General features: G+C 42.6%; 1 protein-coding gene across 2 annotated transcripts in view; it reads right to left on the bottom strand.

Annotated features, from left to right (window-relative positions):
* efl1 (elongation factor like GTPase 1) overlaps positions 1-13,951 on the bottom strand; it is a 320,174-nt gene that overhangs the window by 177,044 nt on the left and 129,179 nt on the right. For both annotated transcript variants that reach the window (XM_080214115.1, XM_080214114.1), the window contains exon 13: positions 6,144-6,289. In XM_080214115.1, coding sequence (XP_080070241.1) covers positions 6,144-6,289 — 146 coding nt within the window. The remainder of the gene's footprint in view (positions 1-6,143; positions 6,290-13,951) is intronic.

Raw genomic sequence — 13,951 nt, 5'->3', positions numbered from 1 at the left:
CGCAAAGATCATCGCCAGGGGCTCTGCAATCACTTCCCTCGCCTCCCACAGTATCCTGGGGTACATCCCATCTGGTCCCGGCGACTTATCTATCTTGATAGAATTCAAAAGTTCTAACACATCCTCCTCCTTAATATCCACATACTCAATCTTTTCCATCTGCTGCAAAACTGTGGCAAAATCTCCCAGATCAGTTTCCACTGTGAATACTGAGGCAAAGTACTCATTAAGCACCTCTGCCATTTCCTCTGGTTCCACACAGACCTTTCCCCCTTCACCTTTTATAGGTCCTATCCCTTCTCTTCTCATCCTTTTACTTTTCACATATTTATAGAAGGCCTTGGGATTCTCCTTAATCTTACCCGCCAAAGCCTTCTCATGACCCCTTCTGGCTCTCCTAATTTCCCTTTTAAGCTCCCTTCTACAATCCTGGAATTTAATGTTGGCAAGTGTGAGGTGGTCCACTTTGGTAGGAAGAATGGTAGGAAGGACTATTACTTACGTGGCGAAAAACTGCAGCAGGCGACGGTGCAGAGGGACCTCGGGGTCCTTGTGCATGAGTCGCAAAAACCCAGCCTGCAGGTGCAGCAGGTGGTCAGGAAGGCGAATGGGATGCTGGCCTTCATAGCGAGGGGGACTGAATATAAAAGTAGGGAGGTCTTGCTGCAGCTGTATAGGGCATTGGTGAGGCCGCAGCTGGAGTACTGTGTGCAGTTTTGGGCGCCGCACCTGCGCAAGGATATTTTGGCCTTGGAGGGAGTGCAGAGGAGGTTTACTAGGCTGATACCGGAGTTGAGGGGGTTGAGCTATGAGGAGAGGCTGAATAAACTAGGCTTGTACTCGTTAGAGTTTAGAAGAATGAGGGGAGATCTCATTGAGACGTATAAGATGATGAATGGGATGGATAGGATAGAGGTGGAGAGACTCTTCCCGCTCAAAAAAGACAATAGGACTAGGGGGCACAGCCTCAAGATAAAGGGGGGGCGGTTTAGAACGGAGTTGAGGAGGAACTTCTTCACTCAAAGGGTGGTGAATATCTGGAATTCTCTGCCCGTTGAAGTGGTGGAGGCTGCCTCGCTAAATATTTTTAAGAAGCGGGTTGATGGGTTTTTGATAAGAGAGGGGATTAAGGGTTATCGGGAGAGGGCGGGAAAGTGGAACTGAGCCACGACAGATCAGCCATGATCTTATTGAATGGCGGGGCAGGCTCGAAGGGCCAGATGGCCTACTCCTGCTCCTATTTCTTATGTTCTTATGTTCTTATACTCCTCAAGATCCTTAACATCTCCTAGTTCCCTGAATCTTTTGTACACCTTTCTTTTCCTCCTTACTAGGTTCACCACAGCTTTCGTGCACCACGGTTCCCGTGACCTACCAAAACCCCCTTGTCTCATCGGAACGTTGTCATGCAGAGCTCCAGTCAAACATTTCTTGAACATCTGCCACCTTCCTTCGGTACTTTTCCCTAAGAACGCCTCCTTCCAGTTTATTTGTCCAAGTAACGTCCTGACTTCTTCGTATTTCCCCCTACTCCAGACAAACACCTTCCTAGCCTGCCTGATCCTATCTCGTTCTAATGCAATTGTGAAGGAGATAGAATTATGATCACCATTCCCAAGATGCTCTCCTACCGAGAGATCCATCACCTGTCCTGGTTCATTTGCCAGTACCAGGTCAAGTACAGCCTCTCCCCTCGTAGGCTTATCCACGTACTGTGTCAGGAAACCTTCCTGAACACACCTAACAAACTCCTCCCCATCCAAACCCCTTACCCTAGAGATATTCCAGTCGATGTTTGGGAAATTGAAGTCTCCCATCACGACAACTCTGTTATTACTACATCTCTCTAGAATCTGTTTCCCTATCTGCACCTCAACTTCCCTGTCACTATTGGGCAGCCTATAGAATACACCCAGCAAAGTTTTCGACCCTTTGCTGTTCCTAACTTCCACCCACAGAGACTCAGTAGATAGTCCCTCCACGGCATCCTCCTTCTCTGCAGCCATGACACTGTCCCTGACCAACAGTGCCACTCCACCAACTCTTCTGCCACCCTCCCTGTCCTTCCTGAAGCATCTGAATCCTGGCACCTGAAGTACCCAGTCCTGTCCCTGAGACATCCAAGTCTCCGTAATGGCCACCACATCACATTCCCAAGCAGCAATCCACACCCTAAGCTCATCTACCTTATTCACTACACTCCTGGCGTTAAAATATATACACTTCAGCCCCTCAGTCTGGGCATTACCCTTCTCCACCCCCTGTCTAACCTCCCTCTCATACTGCCTGCAGTCCTCTCCTACCTGGGAGCTAACCTCCTCCGTCCCAGTCTCCCCATCACAATTCCCTCCCCCCATCCTTTCTAGTTTAAAGTCCCCCCGGTAGCCTTAGCCAGTCTTCCCACCAAGATATTAGTCCCCCTGGGATTTAAGTGCCACCCGTCTTTACTGTACAGGTCGCACCTGCCCCTAAAGAGGTCCCAATGATCTAGGAACCGAAATCCCTGCCCTCTGCACCAGTCCCTCAGCCACGCATTCAGCCTCCACCTCATTCCATTCCTGCCCTCATTCTCCTGTGGCACAGGCAGCAATCCTGAGATTACTACCTTTGTTTTTCTCTTCCTCAGCTGCCTACCCAGTTCCCTATAGTATGTAATTGCTCAATTGCAAATTTAAATATCACATAGCCCATCATGATCCCATGTTTAAAAGAATGTGCGTGAGATCCGCTCAAACTGAAAGAAGGGTCCCAGGGTATTGCCATGTTCACCCTGGGCTGGGTTCCCCCTCTTGAACAGAAAGTCCTCTAGAACCAGAGCAAAGTCAGCCTGCTACTGATCCCCACCCTCCAAAGAGGTTTGGTGTGCCTCTTGCAGCCTCAGTTTTCTGATTCTCTGGTGTTATGGAGAATGCGAATGGGTTAGATTCATCATTAAGCATCTGGCAAAAGGTTGGGTGACAGCACAATCAAAAACCTCCTGCACATCAACAATGCGGCCAGCCAGGTTAACTGCTCATCAGCCTCCAATGAGAGACGTTGCCTTGCTGTTCCTCCAATCATAGATTCTATCTCTGGAGGAGCAGCAAAACTGGAAAGAGTCAACCTGTGATTGGAGGAGATGGGGCAGCCAGAGTGAGAGAGGCAGATTCTGTCGTTCCCAGGTTTGCTGTTCCTCCAATCACTGCTCTGCACTCGGTTCCCACTCTCAGCAACTGTCAGTTTCACTGATTTAGTTTTTATAAAGCTGACAGTTGCTGAGTGCAAAGTAGACCTGACAGTCCTAAGTTTTTATTTAAAGCTCGCTGGAAAACCACAAAGTTGCTCCAGAAATCAGGGGAGCAGTTTCTACGCACAGTAACCAATAGTGAAACCAGTCTTTTGGGTCTGAAGGTTGGAAAGGAAGATACCAATGATGGATTTTGAAACCCCATTGTTGGAAATGTGCCATTTTGCAGAAATTTTAAGATCCTTGAAATTCATGAATAGCACTGTAGGGACTCCACATTTAAAAGCCATCCGAGCAGACACCCCCCCTCCCCCCCAAATTTTTTGCACCCCCCCCCCCCCACCCTTTCCAAAGAAACGTTTTATTGGACTAAAACTATGATCGAGAAAGCAAAAAATTACGGTCAAAAAACTTCTGCAAACGTTATTTTAATAATGAGGGCAGGCACATGAAAAAATGGCATGATTTAATGCTACAGTAGCACTGTAAATGTATATTTTTCATCATCATTTACCAATAAATTTGTCAACCATCATGTTGCAGTTGCCACTCTCCCACCACAGGTGGGGCTGTTGTGTCTTCATTGGCCAACCACCCCACCAATGCCATTCACCTTCCATCCCAACCACAGACTGATAATCAGATAATATATGACAGATATATGTATTGTCAGGAATGTGTGGTTATATTTTAGATTTTAAGGTCAACTGATTTAAAGGTACATTTTTGCTATCAAACCTTTGCGCTCAAAACTGGATAAAAGATACAGGCGGCACAACGGGTTAGCACTGCTGCCTCACAGCCCCAGGGACCTGAGTTGAAATCCGGCCTCGGTTTCACTGTGTGGAGTTTGCATGTTCTCCCCGTGTCTGTGCGTTTGCTCCGGGTGCTCTGATTTCCTCCCACAATCCAAAGATGTGTGAGTTGGATTGATTGTCATGCTAAATTGACCCTTAATAGCAGAGGATTAGCAGGGTAAATAAGTGGGGCTGCAGGAATGGGGCCTGGGTAGGATTGAGGTCAGTGCAAACACGATGGGCCAAATGGCCTCCTTCTGACTGTAGGGACTCCACATTTAAAAGCCACCTGTGCAGAACTCCCCCGCCAAAGAACACAGACATCATCAGAAAAGGTTCTCAGAAAAGGGAGTGCAAATCAGAAGGTATCCTGAAATCAACTGCTGCTTTGTTGAGAAGAATCCAAGTAATCTACACATGCTGGAACCACAGGTTTGTTGAAGGGCAAGGAACCTTCTCTATCCCAAAACTTGCTGCGTCTGCCTGAAAAGGCGAACACCAAGTAATCGACTGCAGAAGCCTTCGCAGCTACTGAACACAGCACTTTAGTTTCACTCCACACAACCAACCACTTTATTGCAAGCTGCAGACCCGCAACATTGTGTTAAAGGACTGGACTGAATATCCCCTTTAGAAGTGTCTTTTAAACTTACCTGCATTAAATCTTTGTACGTTTTATCAATAACTTGACTATTCACGAAGATTCTGCCTTCTCAACCTTGCTCTTTGCCTGAGGTGTGGTGTCCTCACGTTAAATCACCAGTAGTTAGCTGTCCCTCTCACAAGGCATAGTAGCCTCTGGTCATCTAAAACTGTGGCAACTTCACCTTACTTTTACTTAAGTAACTTGCAGCAGTGTTGTTTTTGCAATAAACTAACCTTCTCTGGTTTAAGACAAAAGCTTTGCTGCTGGTTAAATTGAATCACTCAAATTAAAATGGGGCTCCATAAACACACATACAGATTCTTAGCATTTGGACCACTTTGAGGAGACATCTTTTATGTGGTTGTTACAAGATGTAATTAAATATGCACGCAGAAAATAGCAAGTGATTCAAATTGTAGAAAAATGTGTCAGGAACAATCGAGTTTTGCAGATGTGTAAACCGGTAACTAAATTAAATATAGTTTCAAGTCTGTTTTTATATCGCTCGACACCGGGAAACGCTAGATCATGGGTGGAATTCAGGGTCAGCGGTCTCTCATAAGTAATTACAGTGTCAAATCTGGTGACAGTACAGTTGCTCAATTCTTGAAGACAGACTGTCAATACATAATCAGTCCAACATCAATCTATGGGCTTTGGAATCAGCTAACCACTTACAAATGGAACTGAATAAATAAATCTGCTGCCAAAAACTGTTCTAAATACATATAACTGGATTTTAGCAGCACCCAGCCTGCCAGGAATGAATAACCAACCCATAAAACATTTCATAGCATACTTGGTACTGTTCAATAATGAATTAAATAATTGAGTGCAGAATACTTCCTTATAAAACATTACTTCCTCTGACGTCTTGTCAGCAACATCAGGTCCAATAAGCAACAATTTAAAAAATTGCAGCTTGTAATATTATTGCTCCTGACATAATGATCTATAGATTGAAAAACTTGAGGGATTACCTTCATTTTGTTAAATTATTTGATGCTATCACACTATCAGAGACAGCAGGGTCGCACAGTGGTTCGCACTGCTACCTCACAGCTCCACGGACCTGGGTTCAAATCCCGGCTTGGTTCACTGTCTGTGTGAAGTTTGCACATTTTCCCCGTGTCTGCGTGGGTTTCCTCCCATAGTCCAAAAATATGCAGGTTAGGTTGACTGGCCATGCTAAATTGCACCTTAGTATCCTGGGATGTGTAGGTTAGAGGGATTAGTGGAGTAAATACGATTGATTGTGGGGATAGGGCCTGGGGTGGGACTATTGTCGGTGCAGACTCAATGAGCCAAATGGCCTCCTTCTGCACTGTAGGGTTTCTACGGTTCTATGGTTTCTATGAGAAAAGTTGCTAAAATACTTCATCTAAAGGGCCCCTGCTAAAATTAAAAATAACATATTTTGAGAATATACTTGCATTCCAGAATTAATACCATTTACAACAATTAGAATTTTTACCTCCTGTATCTGCATTAACCGAGGAGATCTCTAGGGTCTTCTCAGGTGGGCTCTGTTCTAACTTCTGCGCCTGATTTGCAAGTTTTTCTGCATGTCTTTTCCTCGCCTGCTCCCGTCTCTGAGCCATCTCTTCTTGACTCAAGGGTCTCCAAGAAAAAGTAGAGAAAGCAAACACATTTACAAATCATCATCATCAAAGACCTTTTACTAAAAAAGAATAACTCAACACCTGCTGTTAATAAAATGAAGGCACCAGAACAAAGGCTTTCAGCGTAAAACACCTTCCAGATCCTTAGGATGTTCCAAAGCACTCCACAACCAATGAAGTACAGTGGTTATGAAGGTAAATGTGACAGCCAATTTTTGTAAAGCAAAGTTCAACAGATATGCATGAGATAATTTGTTTTTGCTCAAATTGGATGAGGGATAAATACTGGCCAGGACTCTAGAGCTCCCTGCATCTTTCAAATAGTCATGATGTGGATGTGCCCGCGTTGGACTGGGGTAAACACATAGTCCAATCAGTTGGACTAAAACCTGGTGTTGTCAGACTTTTTACTGTCTTTCAAATAGTGCCAGAGATGTTGGGTGGAATTTTCCCAAAAGAACTCCTAAGTGTCGAATTTGCATGAAATTCGTGTTGGTTTTTTTCACAGCAGAATCTCCCACACTCTATGTAATGCAGAGGCCATCAACGTGAATATCATGAAAAGCTATGGGGCGAGGCCTATCCCTGCTGGAGAGGCTGAAACTAGCGTGCTGAGCATGCACAGATCTGTCAGTGCCAAGTTCCAGTGGCCCCCACACTGATGGCCTCTCAATTGCTGGCCAGTCCCACGACTCCTGTAATACCAGCTCTCTCTGGCATTGGGAGACACCAGCGGAGAATGAATGTGTGTGTGAATCTGGCAATCGGCTGACGCGACAATCTCGTGGCCCACTGCCCTAAAAAAGTATCTCAGCAGGATGGGAGAATTGTGGCCATTATGTCTGCCTGAAAAGGAAGACAGGGTGTTAATTTAGCATATCATCTGAAAAACAGCACCTCTAACGATGCAGTATTATGAGTTGATAACAACCAAGCATCAAGTCCGAGTGTGGGATTTAAAGTTTATTTATTATTGTCACAAGTAGGCTGACATTAACACTGCAATGAAGTTACGGTGAAAATCCTCTAGTCGCCACACTCCAACGTCTGTTTGGGTACACTGAGGGAGAATTTAGCTTGGCCAATGCACCCAACCAGCACGTCTTTTGGACTGTGGGAGGAAACCGGAACACTCAGAGGAAACCCACACAGACACGGGGAGAATGTGCAGTCTGCACACAGGCAGCGACCCGAGCCAGGAATCGAAGCTGGATGCTTGGGGCTGCAAGGGTGCCATCATGCTGCCCAAAACACAACCATTTGAATCAAAAAGTCAGTGTTTAACTGCTAGGGATGGCACCTTTGATCACGTGAAACAGGGCTGTACACTTTCATCAAACATATCGATGTTTATAATCAACTGCAATTTTTCTGAGATTGTATTGAGACAGGAATATTAGAAATAAGGTATCATTCATCATAATGGCAATGCATAATGTTTCCTATTTTACAAAGAACTTTAACTCAAGTGTCTGCCAAAATAATACATACGAAAAATGAATTCCTTCAAAAACAGTTTCATACACGATCAAATTAGAATATATTCATGCCCACCAAGTATATCTGCACTCCATACAAGGAATGCAGATAAAATGAATAACCACAGAATTCAATTGGAAAAACAGACTAAGCAGAGGCTAGGTTGAAAACCTGACCTCTTAAGCAATCTTTGAAAGCTGATTCAATGTAGCTGGAGTTGAGGCCCACAGTGGTTTCCAGTTATGACCAATTTAAATAGCTTTATTTTTGTTAATAATCATGCTTTTAAATAACATTGCCCCGACCACTTGTTGAAATCCGCTTTAGGTTCAGTGAAATGAAAAGCTCTTGTATTTAACTTTGTTTGAAAAATATGATCAAAGCCATAAACACTGTGATCAACAGCTTCAGTTGGAATAAATAGCCGGAATTCTTGAATGTCATATGGCCCACCACTGCTGCCAGTGAGAACGGAGAACTTGGATCTCAGCCAAACCTCCAGTCACAGCAGTGGAACCAGAGATTCCCAGCTGAAGAGGAGGTCGGAGAATTTGATTTGATTTATTGTCACATGTACTGGGATACAGTGGAAAGTATTGTTTCGTGCGCGCTATACAGACAAAACATACCATTCATAAAGTACATAAATGGACAGGGTGCAGAATGTACTGTTGCAGTTACAGGTAGGGAGAATTGCAGCCAACATCAAAATTTATCACATGAAAGTCCTGATCATACAATGGTATTTGGCACATTGAGTAATACTAGTCTGGAACTGGGCGTTTGGGAATATTCTGGAGTTGAATTCCAAGGGTAGTGTGATGAAAGCCAGAGTTTTCCCAAATGCTACTCATCCTGTTTAAGTTTAATAACTAAAGGGAGTTAAGCTATTATTCATAAGCCAGTTGCAAATGCAAGTTAACACTTACAGGTTTATTTTTCCTTCCAATTTTCTCAGCTTCTTTTTTGATCTCAAGTAATCAACTCCTTGCCAACATGTAGTTCCATGTGCGGCAAGCAGAATGTTGACAGGCTAGTTTTCCAAAAACAAAGGGTCCATACTTAACTTCGATCTTATGACCAAACTATTTCTACATGTGCATATTTGCAGCAAAGAGGCTGGATAGCAATCAGGAATTCCAAACTTGTGTGCACTAAGACCAACAGTTCAGTCAGAACCGCTGTCCTGTATGAGAATAGCCACTGAACAAATGCAATGAGAGGCACGGTGGTGGCAAGGGGGAATGAGAGAATGGTAGCGCAGTTTGACACTTTGGTCATAATTCACCACAAGATAGGAATGTCCAAGTAAAATATATACATATAAGTACACTAAATGTGAAGATTTGGTGAAACACAACCTCAAAGACTTAGTAAAACTGAGCGATTTAAAACAGACTTCAGACTTACTGCCACTTTGCTGCTGCAAACACTATGAGAAAGATGTCAAAAGGCAATGAAACAAAGATCACACTATCACATACCATCAAAGTGGTAGCCCCGTTATAAAATCTCACCAGTAACCATCATTTATCCACCCACATCACTATCAGGCAATGATGCAGAATTATTTTACTTATAGTTTAGAATGCATTTCATCCTTTTAAGGATTGTCTCTTCAGTTACCAGTCTGTGCTGAGTTAGTTGTTTTCATGCAACATTGGCTCCATTCCTTGGTTAAACTTCATAACAAATATAAATTTATACCTGATTACATGTTGTTATAATGCAGTAGGTTAAGTCATTAAATACATCATATACAAATTAATGGATTAAACAGGCAAACATAAATAAAATTATTCACGGGAGGTATTTTAAAGTGAAGACCTGCTCTTTGATTGGTTTATTTTATAATCACTTATTCAATCAGCTGCCACATTTTTCCAGTAAGGGTCGATCCCAGCGTGTTTGATGTATAAACAGGACCTAGCTCCTCAGTAAATGTCATCTCATAATTTACCAATATAGACCAAACAATTTTCAGAGTGAAAAATAAATGCTGTTTTTCATTTCATATACGGCAGATAAGATCCTAACAGTTTCTTACAATAAATGCCTTAAATTCATTTTGGTTTCTGTCTGTCATTTATCTTATTTCCCATCAATCGGAGCTACGAAAACTCCAATAATTCCAATAAAGGGCTCTAATAATTCCAATATGTGTTCTGCAATCTGTACCTTGTAAAAATTGACTTTAAATGTGAAATTCATTCTTACAGGCTTGATTCATAATCACCTTAAATAAGCTGTTCGTATAAATTATTAACTTGGATCTAATATTTGCCCAGAAAAGTGGAATCAGCCTTGTATTGTGCCATTTCCAGCACAAATCTTTGTTCAAAGGGGCAGAACTCAAACAATGAGAATCCTATGACTAAAGGTGTCTACAGCACAGAAGGCCATTAAACCCATCATATCTGTCCCAGCTCTACAGCTACTGGGGTTTGTGGGAGCTTGGAATGGTCCAGGGTGAGGCCTCAAGTGTTGTTTCACTGGAGCTAATTGGACAAAACTAACACCAAAAATAAATCATTTTGAATAAAACAGTGTTTCTGCATTGTATTTCCTATGAATATACCACAGAAAATCAATGGGCGGAACTTTACAGCCTCACTGATCTCAAAACTATAAAATCCCACCTGAGGTCAACGGACCTTCCCTTGCTTCACCCCTCACCTGTTCCAATTCCCGTGGCAGGCGTGCAGTAAAATTCTGGCCAATTTCTTTTCAAATAAAAAGTAGATTCTATACCCACCTTCAAATATACATTCCATATCTAGTCTTGATCCTATGTACCCTGACATACAAAATAATGTCAAATAAAATAATAAAGCCACTATCAAGAGAAAACCACCACTCATTTTTAATTTCACTACCAATTGGATCAATAATTAGACTAACAAAACAAAACCATCATAGGCACTATGGAAGAATGACAAAAATAATTTGTGAAGTTTAATCACTCGCAATAACAGGTGCCAAGGCTAAATAATAATAATGATGAAATACTGCCTCTTTCTTGATCTTTTATTTTAGTAATTCAAAGGTTATACCTTACCAAAACTAGAATTTGAAATTCAAATCTCTGAATGGGGCATCTGAACATTTGTCAACCATTTCCCTCATGAAATCATACTTCAACAACGGGTCTCTTTATGGGAAAGCAAATGCACACAAGTCTTTCATATGATGTTTGGTACAGTTAATTTTTCCAATCAAGGATAAGTGCCACAGTTAAGGCCACAATGCCACCTTAACCAGGCTTATACAAACAAAGGTTGATTTTAAATCCATATCATAAGAACATAAGAAATAGGAGTAGGAGTAGGCCATCTAGCCCTTCGAGCCTGCCCCGCCATTCAATAAGATCATGGCTGATCTGTCGCTGCTCAGTTCCACTTTCCCGCTTTCTCCCCATAACCCTTAATCCCCTCTCTTATCAAAAACCCATCAACCCGCGTCTTAAAAATATTTAGCGAGGCAGCCTCCACCACTTCAACGAGCAGAGAATTCCAGAGATTCACCACCCTTTGAGAGAAGAAGTTCCTCCTCAACTCCGTTCTAAACCGCCCCCCTTTTATCTTGAGGCTGTGCCCCCTAGTCCTACTGTCTTTTTTGAGCGGGAAGAGTCTCTCCACCTCTATCCTATCCATCCCATTCATCATCTTATACGTCTCAATGAGATCTCCCCTCATTCTTCTAAACTCTAACGAGTACAAGCCCAGTTTATTCAGCCTCTCCTCATAGCTCAACCCCCTCAACTCCGGTATCAGCCTAGTAAACCTCCTCTGCACTCCCTCCAAGGCCAAAATATCTTTGCGCAGGTGCGGCGCCCAAAACTGCACACAGTACTCCAGCTGCGGCCTCACCAATGCCCTATACAGCTGCAGCAGTGAGGCCGCATATCATGTCAATTTGGATCAACAGTTACCATTGGCTCAATGATTAAAAAAACATTGCCACAGTGAGATTAGTTGGGAAGATTTTCTTTGTCAAACAAAGTTAAATACAAAGTGAGAGAGTCAGGTTCATAATTTTGTCATTTTAGAGAAGTTTTGTGCCTTCAGAATCAAATTCAGACCAACTGACAATAACCTATTTGTTTAATATTTGAGTTACATGTACTGCTAATAAGCTTGACAAAGCTCTGCTAAGAATAATTGTACAAGTGTAATTGAGACATATTTCTGCCCATCGTTTGAAACATTTATGTCTTTCAATGAAGGTCCACGAACTATTTTTGATCACCACACACACACTAAAATATGACTAGAACATTTGTTCCCCTTACTTCTCCAATTAGTTGTGTGTACATAATTTTTGTTACAATCTGGCCAGAGACTGTTAACACTTAAAGAAGAAATCGAACATCCAGCAATTAAGCAATACAACGATGCTTCAAGATTTCACATTATTTAAAAAAAACAAACTTTATTGTATATCAGAAAGAATTGAGGGTAGTAAGTTCTCTTAACTTAACACCATAGCTTATAAAGGTTGATGCTATAAACTCAGTTCTACCTTCAGTTTCTCCAGCAAGAGTTTCCGTATCGTAAAGAATTTTTAAGGTTGATTCACTTTTCCTGGCACCAACTCAGAAGGTAAAATACCACTCTCCAGAATTCAGAGTTCTCTTCAGTGTTCCAGCTATTCGCCAAGGTACACGATTACATGAGGATCTTCCTATTACATTTTGGCAAAGTAACACTCCATTTTCCCCATTGACCTCGTGACTCTGGATTCCACAGCTCCAGCACAGGCCTCCTTCTGACATCTGCCTTAAAACACTAGAAAACACCCCTGGTTTTCAGTAGCCTGCGACTATGGTTTCAAATCCAACCAAGCTAATTAATTTACGATAGTGCGATAGGATGAGAGTGGAATTGGCGAATGTAGATTGGGGGCTCAGATTGGTTGGTAGGATGGCTGAGGAACAGTGGGGGATTTTTAAGGAGATCTTTTTCGGTACTCTGCAGAAATATATTCCAATGGTAAAGAAGGAATGTAGGAGAAGGGATAACCAGCCGTGGTTATCTAAGGAAATAAAGAAGAGTATTAAATTAAAGGCTGATGTGTTCAGAGTGGCTAAAAGTAGTGGGTGATTAGAAGATTGGGAAAAATTTAAAAGGAATGACTAAGAAGGTGATAAAGAAAGGAAAGATAGATTATGAAGCTAAACTAGCACTAAATATAAAAAAGGACAGTAAAAGTTTTTACAAATATATAAAGAGGAGGAGGCTGGCTAGAGTGAATGTTGGACCCTTAAGACGATGAGAGGGGGGGATTTAGTGGTGGGAGATGAGGAAATGGCTGAGGCTTTAAATAAGTTTTTTGCCTCGGTCTTCACGGAGGGGACACGAATAGTTTGCCGGATCTTAAAGATAGAAGGATGGTAGGAGTTGAGGGCCTGAATGCGATTACTGTCACTAGAGAGGTAGTGCTCGATAAACTAATGGGACTGAAGGTGGACAAGTCCCCAGGACCGGATGGAATGCATCCCAGGGTTCTGAAAGAAATGGCAGAGGTGATAGTGGATGCCTTAGTAATTATTTACCAAAATTCGCTGGATTCTGGGGAAGTGCCGGAAGATTGGAAAACGGCTAATGTTACGCCGCTGTTTAAAAAAGGTAGCAGACAAAAGGCAGGGAATTATAAGCCGGTTAGTTTAACGTCTGTAGTTGGAAAAATGCTTGAATCCGTCATCAAAGAAGAAATAGCGAGGCACCTAGAAAAGAATGGTTTGATAGAACAGACGCAGTACGGATTCGTTAAGGGGAAGTTGTGTTTGACAAATTTATTGGATTTCTATGAGGATGTGACTAGTGCAGTAGACAGAGGGGAACCGGTGGATGCGGTGTTTTTAGATTTCCAAATGGCGTTTGATAAGGTGCCTCACAAAAGGTTGCTACAGAAGGTTAGGGGTGCACGGAGTTGGGGGTAAGGTGTTAGCGTGGATAGAGGATTAGCTGTCTAATAGGAAGCAGAGAGTTGGTATCAGTGGGTGCTATTCTGATTGGTGGTTGGGAGTAGTGGCGTGTCACAGGGATCGGTGCTGGGGCCTCAGCTATTTACCATTTATATAGACGATCTGGAGGAGGGGGCTGAGTGTAGGGTGACGAAATTTGCTGATGACATGAAGATGAGTGGAAAAGCAAATTGTGTGGAGGGTGTGGAAAGTCTG

Source organism: Carcharhinus amblyrhynchos, chromosome 28, assembly GCF_965287045.1.
Source record: "Carcharhinus amblyrhynchos chromosome 28, sCarAmb.v2.hapA, whole genome shotgun sequence".
Lineage (NCBI taxonomy): Eukaryota > Metazoa > Chordata > Chondrichthyes > Carcharhiniformes > Carcharhinidae > Carcharhinus > Carcharhinus amblyrhynchos.
This window is presented reverse-complemented; position numbering and strand designations above follow the sequence as displayed.